General features: G+C 41.9%; 2 protein-coding genes across 2 annotated transcripts in view; one reads left to right on the top strand and one right to left on the bottom strand.

The window, feature by feature from the left end:
• Positions 1–4,527, bottom strand: part of LOC104251905 (netrin-4) — a 50,937-nt gene extending 46,410 nt beyond the window's left edge. Inside the window, exon 1 of the mRNA XM_009818263.2 lies at positions 4,461–4,527. Within this exon, the coding sequence (XP_009816565.2) occupies positions 4,461–4,527 (67 nt within the window). The remainder of the gene's footprint in view (positions 1–4,460) is intronic.
• Positions 4,528–8,152: 3,625 nt separating this feature from the next.
• Positions 8,153–24,897, top strand: part of UROC1 (urocanate hydratase 1) — a 41,467-nt gene continuing 24,722 nt past the window's right edge. Inside the window, exons 1-8 of the mRNA XM_009815842.2 lie at positions 8,153–8,278; positions 14,377–14,507; positions 17,248–17,341; positions 18,129–18,188; positions 21,340–21,468; positions 22,143–22,204; positions 23,203–23,269; positions 23,868–24,011. Of these exons, the coding sequence (XP_009814144.2) occupies positions 8,153–8,278; positions 14,377–14,507; positions 17,248–17,341; positions 18,129–18,188; positions 21,340–21,468; positions 22,143–22,204; positions 23,203–23,269; positions 23,868–24,011 (813 nt within the window). The remainder of the gene's footprint in view (positions 8,279–14,376; positions 14,508–17,247; positions 17,342–18,128; positions 18,189–21,339; positions 21,469–22,142; positions 22,205–23,202; positions 23,270–23,867; positions 24,012–24,897) is intronic.

The following is a 24,897-nucleotide window of genomic DNA, read 5'->3' as shown; positions in this document are numbered from 1 at the left end:
AAAATTACTGGAAATAAGGGAAGTACAGCAATTTCTGTCTTTAAAATAGATTGGATATTAACTGAATTTGCTCAGTGCTGTAGAAAGGTGTCATCTTGGCTTCCAGAGAATTTAAGTGGGACTGGTCTTACAGCTGAGCTTTGAACAAGCATTAGCTCTGACTAAGATTACTTACTTTTGATTAAGAATGGGTCCATGTTACAAATGCTATTGGATTACAAATAAATATACCATGTAATTAAAAGAAAGTCCATCTCTATTGATGGACTGAAGCTTTCATAGAGGAAATGGGATGCTGGAGTTCTAAATTTAGGGAGTTATATAGGGGAACCTTTGCAGACAAGAATGTGAGAAAGTAGAAAAGGAAACATTTTTTAAAGGGAATGGCTGCTTTTTATATTTACCACAAATGGGCTATTAGTCTTGTATTGAGTTTTTCAGCTGTTTTTATCTGAACCTGGAAAAGGAAGAAAAACGTGGTTGTTCTCCTGAACAATTACATTATCTGCTCTGCCTGCTAATGCAGCAACATCAATAAACAGTTCCTGTCTGAACTGCTGTGTCATTAAGAAAATGGGAGAAGAACAAGGTGCAAATTAACAGAAGTGAATTTGAGAGAAGGAGAGAGATTGGAAAACAAAATCTGCAGTCGATTAAAAGCTTTGCATTTAAAGAAATCAATTGGCAGAACATTGCTTGGCCACAAGGATAGCGCAGCCTGTCCATCACTCACTGATTCTGTGGAAACAACATGAAATGTTGAATCTGGACAGCAAGGGGGGACTGCTGCGGAAGAGAAACAGCAGCCAGGCGAACAAACAGCTTACCCCAACTGCCAGGAGGACTCATTGAATAATTCATGAAGAACTAAACAGTTTGACTGTGCATGGGCACTGCATGTTATTATGAAGTTGATTAGCTTTTACTCCATGGAGGATGGCTTGGCTCCATAAATGGTATGATTAATTTATTTGTTCGTTTTCTGGTCCCTCAGAGCTGTGCCACAAAGTGGCAGGTCAGTGGCACATGCCCAGCATGTGTTATAACAATGGTGTTGTCCGATGATGAGGGAAACATACAGTTCAAGGGAGGTCATAATATTGATGTTCCTGGGACACCATTTCAAACAGAGATCTCTTACTTCAGAGCCTTGTAATGCAACAGAACATTGCAGACATTAACTAAAAACAGGTTCAATTTTTGTTAGGGTTTTTTTTACCCTCCATTGGATACTTGACAGAAGAAAGGTCACATGGCAACTCAGTCAAAGCCTGCTGATGTGACTGGAAAGATGCCTAATATTTTCTGAGCGATTTGAGTTGGAATTTTTATTTCTTTTCCATATGCAGATTTATGATTTTGTGTGTTCAAGTCTCCTACAGTGAGACAGGAGAGTGACTTTCACAGTTCTGAGCAACATGTAAACACTAAAACCTTTGGGCATCTTCTGCTATGTTTTTGATGGAGCAGTTTCAGCATGTATGTCCAACCTGGATTTCACTTGTTCTATATCCATTTAACTTTTTTCTTAATAACCAAAAACTTTTAAATGTTCTTTTAAAGCTAACTACCCTGGGTCATAAGTTGCTCAAGTTTTTATTAATCAGACCTGGAACTTTACCGCTTAATGCTGGTTGCAACAGAAGTGCTGTACAACCTGTTGGTTTGTCTGGGGCCAACATGCAATAAGTTTGGCAAGTTTTCATCCATTTACGAGTATCCTGATGTATTCCTGCACTAAAATAGCCCTGATAACTGGAGCTAATGAGCCAACCTTCATAAATACCCCAGAGGTGAAGTTCTGAATATGCTACGAAACCAAGGTGCCTCCATGAGGCATGACCTCAGGCATGGACAGAAGAATAAGATCCCAGGTCTGGGCTCTCTTCCATTGTGGCCGGTTGCAGTCTGCCTGCCCACCTCCCTTCTGGAGCAACGGTGCGCTCTAACACCTACCGCTTCATTTGCAGATGAGCTGAATAACCCCACACCAGAGGAAACCAAACCCTGCTGATAATCAGGTCCTGCAATTGATTTTAAGCTTGGTGCTAGAAATGGCCATTTTTGACCACACCACACCCCCTTTTGGAGGGCTGCCATGGGGGGGAGAGCTGGCCCAGGCCCTGCTCCCCGGGGCGCTGCTCCCCTGGGGAGGTCCGGGGCTGGCCGGGGCTGAAGCAAGAGCCCAAGCTGTTGTCAGTCCCGTTAACCGTCCCAATATGCAAGAGTCTTCAGAACACTGCAGAGTTTATTTGAGGGGAATAACGCCCTCCACCTGCATAAGACTAGGGGAAGGATCACCCAAGTGTCACATCTCAAAATCTAAAACCTAGGTGACTCCTCCAGCCTAACCATTAAGGTGTTTTTTTTTTCCCTTGGCATTATATTTAAAGATCTAAGAAGCCAATCTTGACAACCCTGACTGTCTTCTCTGCACAGAGATGGCAGAAGGCAAATATTGTACTCCCCAGAAATACTGTACTTCATGTACTCCCCATAAAACCGCCCCATCAATTTGTTTCGCTTCTAACAAGGAGGGACCAACTGTAGGGCTGAAAAGGGAGTTTACTGCATAGGTTAATAAAGTATGTCAAACCATACTTCCCTGTACACCTCTTTGCTCAGGAAAAGGCTGAGACTTCCAAATCATTTTACACAGATGGGCTAAGCACTGTCTGAACTAACCTTAGTCTGAGCAGTACTGACCCTGCCTGTAACAGGACCTGTAAAGATTCAAAGTTAATTCAAGAATCTTATAATGCTTCTAAAAAAAAAAAGAATTAAAAATGAACAGGTAACCCTTGTGCTTTCACAGTCTGATGGTTTGTGCAACCTTTTGACTAAGCAGCGTATATTTCTTTAAAGTGACATAGAATCCTTAGCGTCATCACCTTCAATATCCAATCATTTTGCTGTTATTCACTATGTCCTACACCATTATTCTGAGTGTGTTTAGCTCCATACAGAACACACTCTCTCCCCTCAAACTCACTTTCCAAGCAGTCAGCTGTGGGCTGCATTTCCTTGCAGATTAATTTTCACTTTGTGAATTGGATGCAGAGCAAATTTAGGCTAGTTTATAACAGGCTGCTCTCTGCAGCAGTGTCAGCAACTTTGCAAGACATCTCTGTAACCTTTCTGTGTTGTGTGTCAACATATGTACCCTACAGGGAGAGTCCTAGCCTGGGAAACTAGTGAATGCCCAAGGTAAGACACTAAGAGGACTGAGGTACATGTCCTCCCTCCTCTTACTCCCTGTAATGTTGTGACAGACAGCCTTTCTCTCAAATGAGTCACTGGGTAATGACAGGATTGTAAATTTATGAGCTGTTTTCAGTTTTTAAAGAAAGTATCTCTTGCAGTTATGGAAATCTTATGTCTATGTTATCAAAAAGGTTCTAGCTAGGGAATAATCTGAGCTGAAGCCACCTGATCTGCCTTTGGCTTTACTGGGGCTTGCAGGGTAGCTGAATGCTTCAAACGCTTTCAAATCACTGCATGAAGAGTGTTGTTCCTGTCCTAATACTCTGAGCACACAGGTGAAATTTAAACCACTGATATGCTTTCCTGTACAGAAAGAGAGATCCCAATCCATTATCTCAAAGGAAAAGTCCCCAAGGATGTATTGTTGTTTTATCAGTAATTATTTTTATTTTTATGACCTGATCTTTGTAATTCATCCCTTTTAAACTTAAAGGTGTATTAAACCACAGCAGGAAGAAAAAAAATCTAATGCTTTGCTTCCTTTCCCTTAAGGAATTTGTCTCCATCATAATCCAGGTTTTTTTAGGACCCTATGCAAATACCATTACAGCTGTATCATTCCTATATATGCTTATTTGTACACCCACATACACACAGACAACTGATCAACTTCTCTTTCTGTCCTAATCCATTTTTTCTCTAATGCTAATTTAATCTTGTCCACTGCATGTTAACTATTAAGTCAGGGAATACACTGAATGAATGGACTGTCTTGGAGAAATAGTAATTCCTAAACAGCGTCTCTGACTTTTCATGATGCAAAATTAAGTTAACAGAGAATAATTAAGTTTCCTATAGTGATGCTGTCCAAGGATGTTGTCGTTTCACTCTTGTTCTGTCTAGGAAGGCAGTGTTTCATCCTCAAAACAAATACCCATCATATATTAATCTATCTACCTCTTTCTTTCTCTCTTACTTTTCTTTCATTCACAAAAATAATACACTTTTTTAAGGACGTATGAAACTGTGCATCCTATTATAAGTCTTTGGGAGGAGACTGAGCTGTAAAGCTGTGTATTGCAGGGAATAAGAAGCATTTGTATATCTTGACTAACCCAGATTCCTTGTAAAAATCCAATCTAAAATAAAGATGTTGACATAAATTTTTTTGAACAAACAGATCTGATTTCTATTCCCTTTCCCCTTGCTAAACTTAGGATAGTTTCAGAATGGCAATATTGATTTATTTTGCTTACCTGCTTCCCCATGGTCAGAAATAAAATATTCCAAGAACAGAATCAGCATGATGCCTTTATGCTGCATGGCTGTTAGTAAAATATCTGTCCTCAGTGAAGCAAAAAAGAGCTGCAGTAATCTACAGGTTTGGTGCTTGCATGGCTTTTCTGTATTTTCTTTCTTTCTTTCTGCTCACCTTCCTCTCAGTGTAGGGGTCAAGGCTGCTGTCTTATTCTTCTTGTTCTCATTTGGGTCCAGAGGTGTTTTTTTTTTTTTTTTTTTCAAGGCTCAGATGCCTTCTGGGTGTCACCCGTACATTGCTTCCAATAAATAAATAAATAACAAGGATTTTCTGTGTCTTTACCCTTCTCCATGCAGCAGGCCGGGGATGTTCATATCCCTGATGCCGCCCCTTGAATGCACCATCGAGGGCTGATGCGACGCAGAGAGCTCTCTTCGGTCCAGTCCTTTGCAGTTGTTTGGATGCTATTTCGAAACTTTCATTTCTGCTCCTTGCTTTTGGTGGAGCTTCGTTTTGGCTTTGCCTGGGTTCCCCCTGGCAACCTTCCCTACCCCCCCCCGCACCCCCCGCAGCCTTCTGCTAACCCGGGTAGCAATGGGGTCCGGGCAGCGTGAACCCCGCTTTGTTAGGAGGTCTACCCCAGTACCTTCTTTCCCTTTGCTCCCTGCAGCAGAGGGTCATAAGAAGAACAGGGCTGGCGTTTCTCCCTGAGAGGAGAAGCAAGTGCTTTCTTGGCTCTTCTCTCTTTTTACTTTGGTTTGGTTTGGTTTATTTTATTTCCCTCCTCCCTCCGCTGTCACGGAAGCCACTTCTCCCCCATCTCCAAGGGACTGGCCTCACACAGCGAGCGCCAGGGAATAAGAGTAAAAAACAAACCCAACGCCAGCTCGCCGGTGCCGGTGCCCGGGGAATCCCTTGCCGTCTCCGCTGCTGGACCGCGGCTTCTGGCCGCGATGTAGGGGCTGCGGTTGACGGGGAGGGGCAGGAGGGCAGGCTCGGGCAGGGGCTGCTCTCCCGGGCTGGAGGTGCAATGCCCAGCGCCCAGGCGAGAGGGGGGGAAAAAGGGGGGGGTGGGGGGGTGGAGGATCCTTCCTCCCTCCTGCTACAGCAAGGCTTAGGGCTGAGGGTTCCTTCCCTCCCGAGGGCTGGTTAGTTATCTTCAAGTTTTGCCTCTGCCTCCCTTTCAGCCTCTAGCACATCTCTCAGTCCTAACCGGGCAGTTCTCCTCCCTGGTCCTGTCTGGCTGCAAAGGGGATTATTACAACATGTGATCTTCTTCCTGTTCTTTATATGTGCTTTTTTTTTTTTTTTTTTTTTTTAGGGTGGAGAAGGAGGAGGAGGATGGGTCGGTTCCGCACCTCCTCGTCGGCTGGGCTGGTCCTTGTTGCGCTCGGATGCAGGCGTTGTTTTCCAGCCGCGTCTTCTCCTGCAGGAGCCGGTGCGTGCCGGTGTGTGCGTGTGCGCGTTTATGTGCCTGCGCGTGTTTATGTGCGTGTGCGGGTGTGTGCGCAGGGCGGGGGCAGCCCGCGCAGCCCGCCCGGCCGGTGCCTGCTGTCCCTGCAGCACCCTCTGCCAGGCCGCCCGGCTCACGACAGCCGCCCTGCAGCGGGGCACTGCCCGGCGCCCCGCGGACACAGCCCCCGCCCAGGCACCCGCAAGGCAGCCCCAGGGCGTGGGGGTGCGGGGTGGCTTTGGGGGTTTTAGGTGTGGCTCACACGGTGTACAAACGGGCACATGCACTGGGTTTCTTTCCATAATCACAGACATGAGCTGGGACAAGCCCGGCAGCGAGGGGGCTTGTGGCTTCCCGGGGAAGCTGGGGTGTCTGGTCCGGCACCACTGACACACCTGCCTGCCCCAGCCAACACCGGGCATGACCCTGAAGTCGGATTTGCTCAGGTAACTCCAACGCAAAGCTCCCACGGACACAGAGAGGCTCCAGCACATAGCGATCGGGGGTGAAAGTGCTCAGCCCTAGAAATAATTTTAATTCAGGGAGTGAGTTCCCCCCCCAAGCTTCATTCTCTCTTTCTTCAGCTTTCACAGCAGTATAACACCATTAACTTCTGCTTGATGTCACAGAGGGAAGCAGGTCCGATGGGAGTCCAAATGTAGACGAGGTTATTCTTGTGCCCATGTGTGCACAGGATCAGCCCTTAGAGGGATTTGGAGAATGTGGGTCATACAAAGATGAATAAGGAAAGATTGATTTCCCTTTGGGGTGTTTATGTAAGGCAGGGTTATTTAGCTAGGTTTTGGGGTAGAATTTTCTGACTTTACCCTTATCTTCCTTTTTTGTCTGTTTTTAATAAGAAAACCCAATAGAAAATTTTAAAATATGAAGGAGGCTTTTACCTCTCTTTTTTATTTTTGCCTTTTGTTTGAAAACAGCTAAAATACTGTATAATTACAAAACAAAATTCTCCTGCCACAAATGACAGTTAGCATCCTTCAGAGTGTTTGAGTGTGCTGTGTGCTCAGCTCCCCTGGGATGTTCTGAGTTCTTTCAACTCAAGCATCTTCAGTGGGAGCTAGGGATGTGCAGTATGTCCTAGAGCTAAAGCCAATGTGACATTAATGAGATGCTGTCATTTAATAATAGTGCTTTGTTGTCATCGCTTGTTGACTGCTGCCTTTGTGGGAAAATGCAGTATTTTTTTATTCCTACGTTTTAGGCTCATTCCTAACTGAAATGTTTCTCCCAGTTAATTTCACCAGGCTTAAACTATGGCACTTGAGAAAATTCCCTGGCCATGAGCTGTAGTTCCATGGATGTAATAAAGGTCAAGAATAATTTATACAACAACTCAAAATGGAGATCAAAGTTCATGTTGCACTGTGGAAAGTGGAAAGTCAAAGTTAAGTATATTCATTTACTTGTGATGTCTGGAAGGCGGTACCGTAAGACTTTCTAGTTGTTGTTGACTGTAGGGTATAAAAGTGACTTAGAACTGAAAGCCTTAATTCTTCCTCCCAGTTACTGCCTGTCTTGCGAAAACCACTACCAGTGCTAATGAGTACATTTCCAGTTTAATACTACTAATATCCATTCATGCCTGTGAGCTAAGAGGAGCTAACACCTAAGGGGCATATTTTGTTGTTATCATTGACAATCACTGCTGTCTAGAAGAGGAATTGATGAGATCTGAGGAACAGCCCATACCTAGAGGTGTCAAACAGAGAATGCCCTTCTTAGCTGAACAGTGTGTATGAACAGTGACATGAATAATAATGATTACCTTCAGTCAGTTTGTAAACTATAGAAATGTAAATGAACAATCCTTGACGTGTCAGTCAAGGTTCATGCTCCAGACCATGACTTTCACTAGGACATTGGGGGAATCAGATGATACGGAAAGTGACTGAGTTTGCTGTAGTGGCTTAGCACAGCACCAGCTGACAAAGTACCCAGAGAATGAACAGCAAAACTGTGAATCATTCATTTTGGGGGAGGAGGGAAAAGCCAATGGCATGGCACAGGGGGGGAGGTGTGTCACCAGTGCAACCTGCCCTCTTTGCTTGACAGGGCAGTTTGCAAAAGCCAGAGGACAGGCTATCTTCTTTGAGATCACCCCGGAGTGGTGGTACATCTGACTTGCTTAGCATCTTGCTTGCCTGCACCCTTTGTTCCCCATTTCTTGTACCTCTCCAGTTTGCCTTGCCTTTCTGCCTTGTATTTCCTCAGCAGCTATGACCAGCCTGAAGGAAATCTGTCGTGGCCTTCCTCTATACCCTTTGCCTGAAAACAGAGGTCGGAGGAAAGGAATACCCCATGCACCCGTGAGAACCCCTAGTCTCACTGCTCAGGAGAAAAAGGTAACGTGGGGTTTCACAGGGCCTCACTTCTCTTCCTTTCAGATAAATGCAGCTCGGGGCAGCAGACCTGATTACCTCAAATGCTTTTCTGAGTGTGCACCTAACTGTGGCAGATATATTTCCGTGGTGTTATAATTTCAGTGGGTAATGGAACAAAGTACTGGAAACTCTTCTGCTTGCCTGCTTTCTTCCTCCCCCAGAGATAAGCAGGTTGATAGGATGGAGATTTGCTGCACAGCAGCTTCTGTGACATTAAATGGCTAAATAAGAGGCCTTAGACTTCAGTGCTGTCAATCCAGCATTGTTCCTTGGAGATGAAATTATGAATGCTGTTGCAAAAACACTGCATATGTATGGGAGTGAACGCTAACCTCTCAAATACAATAAATATCAAATGTAGTGAATCAATATCACAGAACAAGCTACACATCTGTATATTTGCATAAAAGATCCAAAGATAATTTATTTTAACCAGTAGTCTGAAACGTCCTGGAATTTAGGCAAGTTTGTAGGGAGCTGAGTTAATTATTTGTCTTTAGTTGTGTAATTCTTTTCCTGTCTCTTTTTGTTTGAATAGTCTATGTACACACTAAAGTAATCATTGCATTATTTCACATTAGAGATTTTTAAAAAAATCATCAGCAGAAAATAATGGTCAATGGGTGGACATCCTTAGGAATTTGTGTGGGAGAGGATAAGGTGGGTTCCTTAGTTTGAAAGTCTGTGCTTCATCACATGTAACATCACTTATAATGTGACATTCTGGTCAGAACACAGAAGTTCCTTCCCCACTAACAAGTTGCACGCAACTTCCTTGCCTTCGTGGGAGTTCCCCGCTGGCATCAGCAGCCAAATTCTTTCAAAGTCCACTTTCACAAGCAGAGGAGAGCTTAGTCAAAGGGTAGAAAGAGGAACAGCTGTGAGATATCCAAAGAGAATATACTTCAATGTCAGGAGCATTCATGGCTGAGGCATCCTATCTGTGCCTGGGACAGCTCAGACACATGGAAGTGTGGCTACTAAGTGTGCAGAAGGGGACTGTGGTGTGTGGTGATGGCTGTGAAGATAAAGGAGCAGGGAGTGAGTTTCACTGTGTGTCAGAACATTGCCAATCATCTCGATTTTGTCCCTTTCCTTTGCTAAATCACTTTTCCCCATGAGAAGTCTGCTATAGCATGAAGGAGTCCGTGTTGCAGGGGAGAAGATGGTATCTCTCAAAAGGATGACAAACCTTACTCTCTACCTGGGGAGAGAAAGGTAATGACAAAGTCCTCACTCCCTGTATAGAAACTGGAATAGTTTCCTGCCTCCTTTAATTGTTGCAGGGAGATGGCAGTAGACTGATTTTCTGGTCCCAGTCTACTGTCTAACATCCTACCCTATTCTTTCCTTCTCTACCACATGTGATAAGAGTTCATGCTAGTTGGGTTTTTTATTAGACTGTTAAAGATTTAAAAGCTTCCTTTCCGATTTATTTTACTCTTAATCTTCCACCTTGAACTCTTAACAGAGTTAGAGGCTCAGCTGGTATTTATTTTATATCTGAAAGGTCAAATCTCTTTTTTTTTTAAGAGGTGTTCCATGCTTAGAAAGCATGTAGACAGACAACTATAGAAAAGTTTGTCTGTCTACAAGGTGGTTTTCAAGTCTTGAGACAAGCTTCTAGATTTTGTTGGCAGTGTGTAACACTGAGCATATTGTGAGGCTTGTCTTTAACACTGTGTTCATTTTCTGATTGAAGTACTCAGGGGAAGCTTTGACAGAAGTGAAGTTAATAATGCTCTGCTAATTTCCTCAAGATTTGTCCCTCTCTTCATATGCCTTCATTCCAGTTTTAGCCCATTCTACAATAATAAACCTTAGCACTGCCAATGTTTTATTTTCTTGGGCCTCCTTTTGTGGTTATAACAGAAATCCTGTAAGTGAGATTTATAAAGTTCTGTGTGTTTTGGGGCTTGCTGAAGAGGTGTGTAATTCTTCCTATCATACCAACTTTAATCTTCTTGGATAAATCAAGCCATTTCTCAGAACTGATTCTGTTTATATGTTTCCTGAGTTATTTTCCTTCAGCATTCTTTGCCTGAGGCCTAAAACAGCCACATCTTCTCTCTTTCCCTCCACAGCTCAGGAAACCCTAGTTTTCTGTTTCTCAGCATCTGTATCTTAATGTAAATATACTACAAAGAAACTACCCCTAAAATCTTATGCGTGGTGTGTCCTTTGCAGAACAAGGATGTTGCATGCTCCATACTCATTGACGTGCCAGTAAAGCTGGAGCAACTTGGGAAGAATGTGCACTTCTCAGTGTTGCTCAGAATCAGAAAGAAATTGTATCCATGCAGCAGTTCCTTTACTTATCTTAGAGCCAAATCATGTTACAGTCTTCCTGCTACCCCAGCATGATCATCTGTTACCTGATTGCAGTACCACTTGTGTCTGTCATAGGGCCCTGAGGTCTGTAATGAGCCTTCATGACCTTGACAAGCCTCACCTGGGATCTCCACCCATCCCCTCTACCCATAGGCTTGGGGGTCCATTTAAGCTGAGGCCTGAAACTTCAATCTCTGTTATGTGGGAGATGTGTTTGTCTCTAGTTCTGTCAGAGGGTGTCCTAGCACGGGACCTCATTGATCTGGTCTCGAACCTGTGGGGTGACTTGCTACTATGAACCTTCTTGGTGATTTCTGGGCCCTATTTCTCTGTGGTAACCATCACCAGACCTGATCCTGACTTGCACTCCTAGCTTGGCCCCAGGCCTGCACATCACCATGATCTTGCCTGATGACCTGGACTCCTGGTGGAATACGGCTGCCATCCCTAGGCTGCCCTGCTCGCCTCTCTCAGGTGCTATAAGGCTGTACCCTGGCTGGTGAGGTGCCTGAGGTGTTCAAGGAATGTGTGGACGAGGCATTGTGGGATGTGGTTTGTTGGGCATGGTGGTGTTAGTTGATGGTTGGACTTGATGATCTTACAGGTCTTTTCCAACCGTAGTGATTCTGCCCTGCTGGCTGTGTTACTCTGACTCCATATACCTTCGGGAGCAGGTGGGCCTTGCTGCTTCATGACATCCCTGTACAAAGAGCTGAAAACCAGAGCCCGTGAAGTTGCATAGCACCTGAAGTTCTTGTTGAACTTTCTGGAGAAGAAGCAGGACGTTTGACCTTGATGGTTGCTTTACGCATCCAGAAATGAGGCCACTTTTAAAAGTCTATATATGGATTGGGAAGGCCAACCTGTTGGCTCCTGTTTTGGAGTGTCTGGATGGTAAAGAACTTGGTTAAACTTTCACAGCCCACAGGGCATTTATAGCAATGGCCAGTCAGAAATCACCATGTTTTCTTCCCAGCTGAGCTGATCTAAACTGGGACCGATCAGGAAGAATAATACATGAAATAACCATCTTGCTTTTACAGTTGCTGTTTGGAGAATAGTGCCAGCAAAGATTCTGGGCCTGGGTATCATCAGGCAGAAGAGGACAAGTGGGAAGCAAGCAACATCTCCACTGAGAAAGGGCAGAACTAAGAATGAAACTATTGTAGGGTTTAGCTAGTCACTTCCTCTCCTCATGCTTCCCTTCCCCTCAGTAAACAGGGAGACTGCAAATCTTACTGTTCGAGTGTCCCAAGATCCTTAAATTGGAAGTCCTGTTGATGGTGTTAGAAAGGGAAGAGGTGCCTTCTGAGGAGGCACTGGTTCTTCAGCAAACATCAATTAACAAGGAGACTAGTATTGTCGATTTTCTCAAGAGAATCTCACAACAAAGATATTTACAGCTGATCGATTGAAGCAGGATTTCATGGGTTCTTTTGACTAAATTTTCTTGGTATTGAGAGGTCTGAATCTTGATTAAATGGCAGCAGGATCATGTTTTGCTGTATAAATGTCAATGAATACAAAAAAAAGGTACCCTACTAGTGACTAGAGCTTTCACACAAGAATCAAATGTTAGATCCAGCTGGTAGATCTAAGACGAAGACTTTGCATCTGATGCTTGCATTGCACTGAGCTGAACTGAATCAGTAACTCAGCAAATTCAGAGTGGGTTTTTTAAAACAGTCTATCAGGCTCAGGCGTATAAGTGCAATTGATTTTTTTTTTTAGACACCAATGAACTTTGGTCCTGATTTTTCAGACATGCTGAGCATGTGCAGCTTAAGCTTCTGTCTGAAAGTTGTGAACACGAAGAACACCTAAATATCAAATGCACAATGTCTAATATTCAGAATGCAATGTGTCAGTTACAAGTGAAATCAATCCTACTTAAAGGTCAGAATAATGTTTTATATGGTGCTTTAATGAAATGTAAGGAATAATGGCCTTGTATTGCTTTTCCACAAAAGTATGATGAACACCCTATTTGAATTTGCTCCTTGAGTGCCCTTCTCAGGTTTTGTCATGGTGTGGATATAGCTGGGATTTTGTGTTTATTAATAACATGCCCTTGAAAAATGACTGCTTATCTAACTATAGAAGAATAAGGTGGTATTTGAAGATGGAAGTTGCATTTGCTTATCTGGTAAATAGGTTTCCCCCCTTGCCCTTCTGTGTGGAATGGCAAATCCAATTTGTAGGGTTTTACTGGTCTGATTTACTCAGCTGGTATAAATCAGTATAGCTTCACTGATCTGAAAGGGTCTAACCCATATGCCTGTTCAGCAGCAAGAATGCCAACAAGAACCTCTCTTAGTATGGGGCATTTTTAGATTTAGAGATATTGTTCTCTCTGTCTGCTCTAAGGTATGTGAGACCAGCATGCTCAAATGAAGGGCTGGAGAGCTCTAGCCATAAGAACCAGACCATAGTCATGTTGCATGAGGAGGTTTATTACTGAGCTAAGGGCTTTATAGAGCTTTTTGGGACTTCTTACCAGGATGGATGGTGATGATACCTAGACTGGATGGTTCTAGGTGCCTTTGTTCTAGATACCTATTTCCTGTACGACAGCCTACCCCTCCACTCCCTCCAGAAAATACTTGCTTGCTTAACTCTTTGAACTGCCAACGGCGCGTCACAAACATGGAGTATCTTTGCTATACTCATCCTTCTCCGAAACTGGGCTTCCCTGGTTGTTTTGAGGACCGTTACCAGATTTGGAAGCAAACTTGATCCCTTTCTATCCTTTCCACAGCCATTAAAAATCAGCCTAAAGAAGATGTGAAACTCCATATGATTTGTGAATCTCTTCAACTAGAAGTCATTTGGATGGTGTCACCATTTGTCAGGGAACTTACAAGATCTTTTAGCATCTTTGCATGAAATTGGCTTTTTAAAGATTACAAAAATCTTTATTCTCATTATGGTTTTAATCAGATGGAACATGGAATACAGAGACATGACTTAACAGACTGTTACTAAAGATAGTGATGTATTTATGGTTTCTTTCATCCAAAAGGACATACTGTACTTTGGAAACCATGGGTAATGTCTTTGAAGGCAATAGGGAGTATAAGCCATGTAGTATCATCTGCAGAATTTAATTCAGTGGCTAGTAATCACTTCAGCTAATTTGTAAGTGATACATGTAGCATCAATAAAATAATGTAAACCACCACACTCTGCAATACATTAGGATGCTAAATGTAGTGAATCTTTAATAAAACTTAGCCCAAGAACATCTTCATCTGTGAGTATGTCACATAACTCAGGGCTAAGATCCTTTTTGAATGGAAAGTACAGTAGGGTCTTCAGTGTCTCTAGGAGTTCAGGGTCTCAGTCCTAAGGATTTGTGAACAATTTTTTCCTTGGTAGTTCAGTGCCCCCTAGCATTGTGAGAGGGAATTCCTTCATGTCTGATGTTGATAGGATTGAGCACTACTTAACAAATCTCCAAGGTCTCTTCATGAAGATTTGGGGAGGGTGGGGAGGAGAGGGTTACATGTGTATAGCAATTGAATCTGCAAGGAAAGATGCAGGTGGAAACGCATCAATAGGAAAGCAGGAATGGAGCTCCCCTGGTGTGAGCTTGGCCTTTTAAATTGTATTATTGTTGTGATAGCTTAGGCAGGCTTCCAGCTGAGCCTGATTAAAGTTCAGGGCCACCCATCTACCTCCATTTCTCTTTTACCTCGTTTTTTGTCTCTCTTGGGTTTTTTTGGCAGCTGGCTTTGCGCAATGCCTTGCGTTATTTCCCACCCGAAATACAAAAGAAGCTGGCGCTGGAATTTGCTGAAGAACTCAGGCTGTATGGTCATATCTATATGTACAGATTCTTTCCAGATATTGAGATGAGGTAAGGACTGGATGGTTCATGTTATATTTGGCTGCCATTTGCTTACAAGCTTTCACCTGTGAAACTGACCTTTAAATAGTGGCATTGCTGTGTCCTAATTTACCTCTTGTAGAAGTCATGTCATAACATATTAATGAAGTGCATCATCTGAATAAATTGGATGTTCTGTGTATCATTAGATAGCAGCGGTTTCATTTCTAATGAGGGATACTGCATGTTTTGGGATGCTCTTCTGTAAAGCTGCGTAATAGTGATCCTTCATCCTCCAGCTTTCATCCTGTTCTCTGTCCTCATGAGAGTCTCATGGGACTAGTAGGGAGACAGTGTGCACCTGTCTGGATAGGCTGTGGTAGGGCCGGGACAGTTTTGCTGCTGGGAAGCTCAGCACCACTCAACACAGGGAAGGGATTGTGCAAGGTTGTGTGCTTGGTAATGCCAACTTTACCATACTCAGAGATCCCAAATGCTCTGCCCCATGGCAAGTCTTAGTTTCCAGAGGCCAGTCATTACTCGGACGTCTGCTTGCAACCTGATCAGAAAACTTGCAATAGTTCTGAGCTGCTGCAAGTCAAGTCTTAACTGAATCAAGAGGTAAGATCAGATGAGTGGATGGCTTGAGACCTGCTGTGAGTGGCTGGTTGCTTCCCACCCTCACAGAGAAGGCTTTCCAGGCTTAAAAAAAAGACAGTACATTTTTCCATCATTGGAACCTGTATCTGACCCTGGTTTGTAATATGCTGTGCCTGTTGCCTGTTGATCTTGGAGCATCACTTCATTCTAGGGCTGATGGGGCTAATGTTTGTGAAGCAGAACAGTTTTAGAGAGGGCTGCCAGGGGCTAGCTGCTTTTTTTAGACTGATTGATTCCTTTTTGCATCCAGCAGGGGCCTGGTTAATGTCTATACAGAAATATGAATAAAGCAAGCAACTAGAAAGCACTCTGATTTCAACAGACATCTATATTTCTGTGCTGTCCATACTAGTCTCGGGTCAGCTCTTGCAGAATTCAGCTAAGGGTAGGACAACTGGAAGACTGTCTGAAAGATATTGCAGAGCTGGACTTCAGAGGACCATAGTCCTGAACTAGAGATGAGGGCACCTTCCAAGTAGGCTTGGATGAGACAGTCCACCAGCTTCTTTCCATCACTGTCATCAGTGACTCTTTGATGGCTTCAAATATTTTTTTCCTTGTGACCATTTCACTGATCACTCTTTCTAATAGATTCTTACAGTCTCAGATTAAGAAAATGCCTTTTGTTCTCTGTAGTCTGGTAGTATTTGATTTTTGTTCTGTATGTCCCAGGGAGCACAGTCCAACTTGGTTCTGTTCCATTTAACAGCCATGTTCCCATATCAGCACACTCAGCTGATATCTGAACTTTGGGTTTCTTATGTTCTGAGCAATATTATGTGGAAATATCTCCTCTTGATGAATTGGTATAATTCCACAGAAATCCTGTTATTTTATCACATCAAGCTTAGAAAAGCAAAAAACACTAATAAAAAAGGTATTGTGGAAAAACTCAAATGCTTTCCCTCCTCATTTGGCAATGACTACAAGGCATTTGTTTTAGTATCCTGATGTAAAAAGCTAGGATAAAGTGCATATGATCATGGGAGGAGCCCATTTGCTAAATCTGCAGAATATACATTCCAGAACTTGGCTCATAAGCTGGTCAGCGGATGTCCAAATTTTTTTTTGTAGTTGGCACTCTTCAGTCTAACCTTTTCAGTGTAACTGTCTTCCCTGTACAAAGCAAGTGTCCAGCCACTGAAGATCTATGGTCCAATAAAAGGAAGATCATTTAGAAACCATGTCAAATGATCTTATCTACCTTTAGGAATTTCCAGCATCTGTAACAGTGTTGTTGCTTACAGAAAGGGAAAGAACAAAACTCTTGATCAATGGTTATACTTCCTTTCGGTATCATACCTTAGAGGCCTCAGCACAATTGTACTAAGACCTGTGTAAACACAGCAAAGGAACTGTCCCTGCCCTGAAGAGCTACAGTATAAATCTAGGACTTCAAGTTTTAGAGCAATTTGATATAACAGACAGATGGTGGAGGGGAAGATAACAGTGACATGATTGCAGCAGTTGGCATTGAAGCACATTAATGCTAGGAAACCTGACTCAGTGTACCTTTGTGAGGGTTTCCCATACCTCACCTCAACTTTCTGGACGAAATGCACCTTATTCAATACAAAGGCCCATATTTTTCATAATTAGTTCAGTTTTTGAGAGCTTCTTGGGACTGCAATTCAAGTGGCCTGTTTTTTCTTAGACAGGACCTTAAGTAACAGGGGCTGATGAGCCTGAAGGCAGCTTCCACTGATGCCGTTTTCCTTGGTGTTGTAGGACTTAGCTGCTTGGCCTGGCAACTGCGTTACAGAGGCCAGTTCCAGCATCTCCAAAATAATCCAGTTAAAAAGCAATGAGACATCTTGGCCACCATATTTATAACCCATTGTGATTAACTGGTTCCACAAATGACAAGCTGAATACAATTTTTTTCTTTGCTTAGTTCTGATAACAGTTAAAACATGATTTGCCTGTTAAGGTACCTATGTCATTTCAGATCTGCACTTTCTCCTTTTTTTTTTGCTTCTTCCCTCCTGAATAAAAGCCTGCAATTCAAACAAATGTGTTGGCATGCAGGGATATTTCTGTGGGGTATGTTGTTGTGGTTACCCTTCTGAGTTGGAGTATCTCTCCTAAATTTTTGTGACTACCGTTTCAGAGCATACCCCATAGGAGACTACCCTTGCAAGACCAAATCAGCTGCTGCCATTATGTTGATGATCATGAATAATCTGGACCCCTCAGTGGCTCAGGTAAGGTACAGTGAAGGTAGGGAAGCTGGATTCATAGGGCAGCAGCAAATGTATGGATTAATTCTTGTATGTGCTGTCACATAAAAACTGAAGAATTTAGGCATATAGGTGAAATTAATCCTTGTGCAGATGATCCTCCTTCCATGGATTGAATAGGATTTTAGTTGTTAATAGGCCTTTTGATGGTTCTGGTCTCCAAGGTACATGCCAGTCCCCGTATGTGTAGAGCTGGCTGCTGTGTGTTAGCTAAGCAGGCCAATTTCAGTAGTGCCAAGGCAGCCCCTTTATGGAGTGATGTGCTAGAATGTCCAGTTCTGTGAGGTTAAGCCTGCAAGGGACTAAAGGTGATTCTATGCTTTTCTTGTGGTTATGTTTTGATTCCTGGGGTTTGGGGTCTTTTGTATTAAGTTCTTTAGTTTCCTGCTGTGTGCAGTTTTTAATTCTGCGCTGTGGGTCCTGTAAACTGTAAGCTCACTCAGTCCCTGTTTAAGTGAGTTTACTGGGATGTCTGTCTGTTACAGAAACTGCAATCCAGGAATCACTTTGTAGCATTCTGCATCCAAAGTACCATTGTAACAATAATAAACATCTAATTTTGAAAAACAGTTGTTAATTTTTTTCCTTAAATTATCACTTTTATAATGCTATTTTCAATTTCAAGAATCTAGAGAGTGTTGATGGAATAAGCTATAGAAAAGATTTGTTACTGAGATTAAAAAAATAGCTTGGAGAGACAGTGAAATGTTTCAGAAAAGTGCTTACCTTATTGTTAAATTGTCTTTTTCAGTTTCCTCAGGAGCTTGTCACTTATGGAGGAAATGGGCAGGTCTTCAGCAACTGGGCACAGGTAGGTCATTGCTGCTTTTGCAACTTGTTTCACAAAACCAGTTTCACCCTCCCCCATGCACATTCTGCTTCAGCAGTTTGTGATAATTCTTGGCAGTTGTTGTCTCAAAAGACTCCAGAACATCCTGTCTGGATAGAGGAATGCTCAGTTATGAACTGCATAGATGGGGAGAGCTTTATTTAGTAAGGAGGGCACGGATAGCCCAACAGAAATACTAAATATAATACCGTAAACACGCCAAGCTGTGTATGATGATGTAAAGACCAGTTCTTTGTCTTTCTCTGATGCATTTGTATGTGCCTGTGTATTTTGCTCGGATAATTTTAGAGTCAAAAATGAATTCTAGGAAACAAAAAAATGTATCTTTTGCTTCCTTGTTTCTAGTACTTTTGCACCATTTTTCATAACAAATAGTGGAATAAAAAAGGCTTTGATTTAAGAAAGTGTAATCCTGAGTCTTTTTGCAAGCAAATCAGATTAACTGTAAATATTTACACGCTAGCTGGTCAGATCATGGTGCACTTATACTGTCAGGCCTAGCAACACTATCCGTGATCTTCCGAGAATAATGGCAGGTGGGCAAAAGCCTGTCTAAAATCAGAGCTGGGATGTTTAAGGTGTGGTTGTATAATCTGTTCTCCTCTGTCCAAAAATGGCGATAAATATAGTTGCTTTAATCCAAGTACTGCAAAATGCATGTGGGAAACATTTTCAGGAGATCTTTGGCATGAGCAACATATTTAGACTTATGTTTTGTATGAGCTCAACTTACTCTCTCAAGAAAAAAAAATGCTCTGGGTCTGAATGCACTACAGGTGTGTGGTGGTCGGAGGAACATTTAATGAACGACCATCCTGTGTGTCTGTGGATAGACACAAGTGTGGTTATTGTGAATGCCAAAACCATATCATCCTTGCAGCCTCTGGTATGCCCCAAGGCCACAGAGTGGAGATCTGGCATTGAGTTTTGCAGTGCAGAACAGAAACGCCACAGGTAGAAAGCTACAGCACCCTGAAGGGCAGCATCACTCCTGAAGGCTGGGAAGATCTTGATTTCTGATTCTGTAACTTACATAATCAAAAGTTGACTTAAGGAGCCAGCTTCTGCCATAAAGGATCATGCATGCGCCTTGTTGTGGCTTTATATGAATCTGGCCTATTGCTTATTAAAAAATCCAAGCAGAACTAATGTGTAAATGAAGTTCCTAGTTAAAGGAGAGGAATGGATTCCGCACTGTAGCATGAGACTGAGTGACTGGGGTTTTCTTCCCAGTTTGACTGTGATATTTCATTTGTGGCTAAAAGAAAACTCATGCTTCAGTTTCCTAATCTGGTAAATGGGAGTTAAATGGAAGTCTTAGGCAGCTTTTGAGGCAAAACTGTTCTGACTTTTTAAAAGAAAGGTACCATGGCAATGCACACCATTTCTTTATTCTGTGTATTAATTAGTAAATGCCAGTTAACTAATGCCTATTAACTACATGAGTTTTAGAGCATTTCTGATGTGAGCAGTGCCAGCAGTTTATATAGTAGCCTTTATTAGACTGACATCCCTTAGGCAGATGCTGGGCTGCAAGGTGAAGTAGAAGTGCTGCCAAAGTCAGAAATACTCTTGTTTCTTGTGTTCTCATCCAAACCAGAGCTATGACCTGCAGTTGTTTTACAGCAGAACAAACAAAACCTTTTTGTTTTTGCTTACTTAGAGCAGCGATCAGATGAACAATTTGGTTATGACAGAACATTTTGTTCTGTTTGTGGCTTGAAAACAACATGCTTTTTTGGAAATCTATCATTGCAGAATTCCTAGTGAAAAGGTTCAGTTTTGTTTATATCATCCACACAGACCTGTGCTTTCTTCTCAATAATTTTAAAAGAAAGACCCATGTCCAGAGCTAACTTTAAAAGCCTGCAGACAACAGAACTGTTCTTGAAACTGGGAAAAGCTTTTGCTTCCTCCTTACTAGTTGTGCCTTTCAATGCAAAAAGATCTAACTATCTTACAGCTTCTGGTTTTATTACAATGTTTTTCCCAGCCTGCTAAACACTTGAGTTCAGCCAGTTACCTCTTCTGTCCTAGGACCAGAATTTGATTTTTCAACTTTTTTCATTAAACAAAATGTAAAAAGCAAGACAGTAACGCTAGTAACCCTTTCCTGTTCAACTTAACTTGCAGCTTGGGAAATTAGCTGGGTTAGAAGGGACTGGCTTCAGATCTGTACCATTTTTAATTCAGATCAAAGACACAGCCACAGAGTTTAAGTGCCCATGACAGCTGGTTTTGTTTATTTGTCACTGATGCTGCTGTCTCTTTGATCAGCAGTTCCATTTTCTTCCTCAAAACTTTGTCTCTGTGTCCCTACAGAAATTCTAGTTTCAAGATGTTGAATTCGGATATTAATTGGGAAAGTTCCTCTCAGGCCTAGTTGTCACATATTAAAAGTCCTGTGGAATTTGATGGCCTTTGTGATAGACAATGATGGATGTGAGTCAAATCTATAGGCAGCTTAGATGGTCAAAGCCTACTTTTTGGCGTACATCGAGAGTAACTATTGAATTATGCAGACAAATTTGAGATGCATTTATTTGTATAGTCCTTGAGGCACCCAGGAGTATCTTCGCTGTCCATAATGAAAGCTGAATTTTTTCTTTGAAAAGAAAAATTATTTCATTTTTAAATGCAGATTATAATACCCTTTTGTTGAAAAGATGACAAGCACTCGAAGATGCTGAGTTACCCATTTCAGGTTAGGATCAACAATATGCATGGGTATTTTAATCACTTTTATAGGGAAAATTTTGCAGTCTGGCTTTGGAAAGATTGCCAGAAAAGTGCCAGAGCCAAATGGTTAACCTCAAGATAAAATTAGAATGGCTTTAAAAAAGAAGGATTTCTGGGATTTGTACTGGAGAAATTATTCTGGAACTTATTCAGACTTTTGCTAGTTGGTGATTTATGTTTCCTGCTGAGTGATATCTCTTAATGGACTTTATTAAAAGCAAGAATGTGTTGAGAGCTCTGGCTGTTACTCTGTATGTGAATACACCTCATTATCTCTATAGCTACCTTCATACTCAAAGTTTAGCAGCTTCACAAAGAAACATAAATGTAAGATGCAAACAGATTCCCTCACTTTCCTTGCTTTTCCTTTCAGTTCTGGTTGGTAATGCACTATTTGTCAGAGATGACTGAAGAGCAAACACTAGTCATGTACAGTGGACATCCTCTGGGACTCTTTCCCAGCCATCAAGATGCTCCTCGATTAATCATTACTAATGGCATGGTAGGTATTAGCATCTTGTTTTCTCTTTTTCCTCCTCTTCTGTTTAGTTTTCAAGTGTTTGCTGAATTAAAATATTATTTATACTACCTGAACTTACAACAGCACACAGGAGAATCTGGGGTCCAAATTCTGCAGCATTTATTCCAGTACAGTCGCTCTCACCTCAAGTGCGCTGATCTGCAGTGATTGAGGGAACAATCCTCTCCTTATTAGACAACTTCTGTTCTGACTGAGACTGAGCTGTATAGGTTCTTGACCAAAACAGTTCAGCTAGGCTCAGTTTGGAAGATTTAAAAGCCCTCAATAGGCAAACAGATGATTATTAATTAGGTGCTCAGATATCTGGACTACTTTGCTCGGAAGGCAAGCTGGACAAATGAATATACTGGTTCCTTGCCAGTCTTTTGAGCCATTCAGTATCTATCTCCCTGCAGGCTAGTTTCATAGCTAGAGAACTGCTTTCCTTAAAACTTGCATGACAGTCACACTGCCAGAAAGACTAGACATATTTTTTCTAGTGCTGGAATACATGGAATAAAACACCTGAATTACTCCTCCTGTTTTTCACTGTTTTTCTATGTGTGTGACCACAGTTAGAGAAATGTAGGCTGTTAAAAAGATCTGCTTAAATCTCTAATTTGCTTATGTGAGTTTTCTTTTGATTGTTTTCTTAGGTTATTCCCAACTATTCCACCAGAGATGAATATGAGAAGATGTTTGCTTTGGGAGTAACAATGTAAGAAGATACCTCACTGTTAAAATATATCAAATACTTAACTAAAATGTAATTCAGACATCAAGCAGTGACTGGTTAAAATATCTAATGCAGATGGATTTCAACTGTGCTGCATAAAGTCCTGATGCTGCAAAGCACTAATGCACACTTAAGTGGAATTACTTAGGAGTTTGAGTTATGTTCAGCCACATATATAAGGATGTAATTGAGGTCTGCTAGGAATTAGTATTAGGTTTATGTGTGGGACCTGGCTGCATTACAGCCTGAAGCCTTAATCATAACCTACTTATAGCACTGGTTAGTTCCACTTTGCGGTGGTTGTTTTGCAATCCACAGAAAACACAAGTTATGAAACATTCCTTCACACTAAGAGAAAGCTTTGAAGTAGAAAGTAATCTTTTTTTTAATGATTATTTACCTGCTTTTTTACTGCTCATCTAGTTGATGAGCACAGGATTATTATTCTGTTGTGTACCATGGAGAGAATAAATTAAAGCCACTGGAGAGCTGGGTGTATACAGATAAGGAAGTGGGAAGAAATGAAAGGGCATGAATAGAGAATATCGATTGCCACTTCCCTGGGAATTTCATAGGAATGTGGACAACCGTTTTGGGCTAACAACTTCAAAAGCAACTGTGTGATTTAGAAGTGTGAGTGACACTGAAAAACAATGGCATAAAGATGCCAACAAGGTGAAAAGGAGTGTCCTTGTGTCCTAGTCACTATGCTAAATGCCAAGACAAGTTTACACTCAGTTTTTTGATCCATGCATTTTTGAACTCAATTTAATGAGCTAAATGCTCCTCTGAAAACATGTTGGTGCATTGCTAATGAAGAAACTCAATTAAGTTGTGAATCTGATACTAGCAGATCCTTAACAACAAATTGAAGCACAGAGATTTTTTTTTTTGTTATACTGGAAACATATGTAGACATGTACAGAATTCATTCCAGCCTGAGTAACATGTGGTATCATTGTGTTCATTCCTATTGCTAGGTATGGTCAGATGACTGCAGGGAGCTACTGCTACATTGGGCCTCAGGGAATAGTCCATGGGACTGTGGTAAGAAACTGGGGAAAGGTCTATTTGTAGATACCTTTTGGAGGAGGGTATCTCCCACAGTGGCCAGTGACTGGAGTGTATTGGATTGTTGTGAGAGGATGTTCTGGCTACCAAAGAAATCCTCATTGCCTGCTCCTTAAAAAATTAATGTCCTTCCACTCAGATAGTCCATGGCATCTTATCCAGAACACAGACCTGAATCTGCAATCAAGGTATCAATCTGAGCTCATTTCTAGCTACCATCAGTGAAGTATAAATTGACTAAATGTGTTAGATAAAAACATTTTCTTAGCTTGTTTTCTTAGCTGTTTTCCTTTTGCAGCCATCCTGAATAAGTCTCTATACCCCAAGAGCAGCATGTTGGGAACCACTGATTATTCTATTCTATTTCATGATGAGAGAAATAAACATAATCAGAACAGATGGTTTCATAACATCACTTTGTAACATGTTTCCTTCTTAAAAGATTAAAACATTTTCATGGTCCCAGTGACTCCCGAGTTTCAAACCCTGTTTGCCAAAGGGGCAGAAGATCTTTAAATTCGAGGGACCCTAGGAAAAATAGCTCCTGATAATTGCTATATTGTGTTGTGTGCAGCTCACAGTGCTCAATGCAGGCCGGCGCTACTTGAAGGCAGAAGACTTGTCTGGAAAGGTGTTTGTTACTTCTGGCCTCGGAGGGATGAGTGGGGCTCAAGCAAAGGCTGCAGTCATTGCTGGGTGTGTGGGGATCATTGCAGAGGTGAGAGCAATGCTTCTTTCATTTTGTCATCTCTCCTTCATGTGCTGAATCTCCTGATCTCCCTCATTCTCCTGATCTGATGGGTTCCTCAAGTAACCCTGACAAGTCAAACTCAAAAGAAGATGCTCTTTCTAAGATCTGTCTGTCCTTTTTATTGCTGAGCATTTTTCACTGCTATTCCACTCTCTATTTGTTCACTCACTGGGTCAGACTGTAAGGATATGGACTGTAACTTCTTATGATTGCTTCACAAATAATGCAGAATGATGCTGTCAGATGAGCCATTCTCAGTGCTTGAGCCACCCTCATTTCATACGTGAAAGGGTGTTAACTTCCACGGGCAAGTCCCATGGGAACTACACCCTCTTATGCCAAAAAAGTGTATGTTAAAAAGGTGTTAGTTACATTACAATTAATCTTTAATGCCTCTGGCACCCTTATCAGGTGCAATGGAAAGTATCTGTTAAAAATGTTGGCATGATTCACTTATCAAGGTTGGGACTAAGGAAGTTGCTGGGTGTTGTGATTTTTTGAAGTCAATGGCATTTTGTAAAACTGGGAATTTTAAAGTTGGCTTCAGTATGAAGATGGTGAGGCTAATTACAAGCACTTATGAGAATCCTAGTTTGTAGATAAAGAAGGTAAGTTCTGCTAAGGGAAAATGCTGGTGAGGGAGAAGTTCTGTAGTACCATTTTCCCTGTTTCCTGAAGCTCACCCACAGCATATATTCTTTGTAGAGAGTCTTTCATCCTGATGTGATGTTTCTGTCTTCCAAATATGTTAAAATAGCCCAGCTATTTCCTCCTATAAACAAGAAGATCTAATAATGATCTGTGATTCAAAGACTGCTAATGTCCAAGCAATCGGAATAGTGTATGATAGGAT

The sequence above is a fragment of the Gavia stellata genome, chromosome 12, assembly GCF_030936135.1.
Source record: "Gavia stellata isolate bGavSte3 chromosome 12, bGavSte3.hap2, whole genome shotgun sequence".
Taxonomy (NCBI): Eukaryota; Metazoa; Chordata; class Aves; order Gaviiformes; family Gaviidae; genus Gavia; species Gavia stellata.
This window is presented reverse-complemented; position numbering and strand designations above follow the sequence as displayed.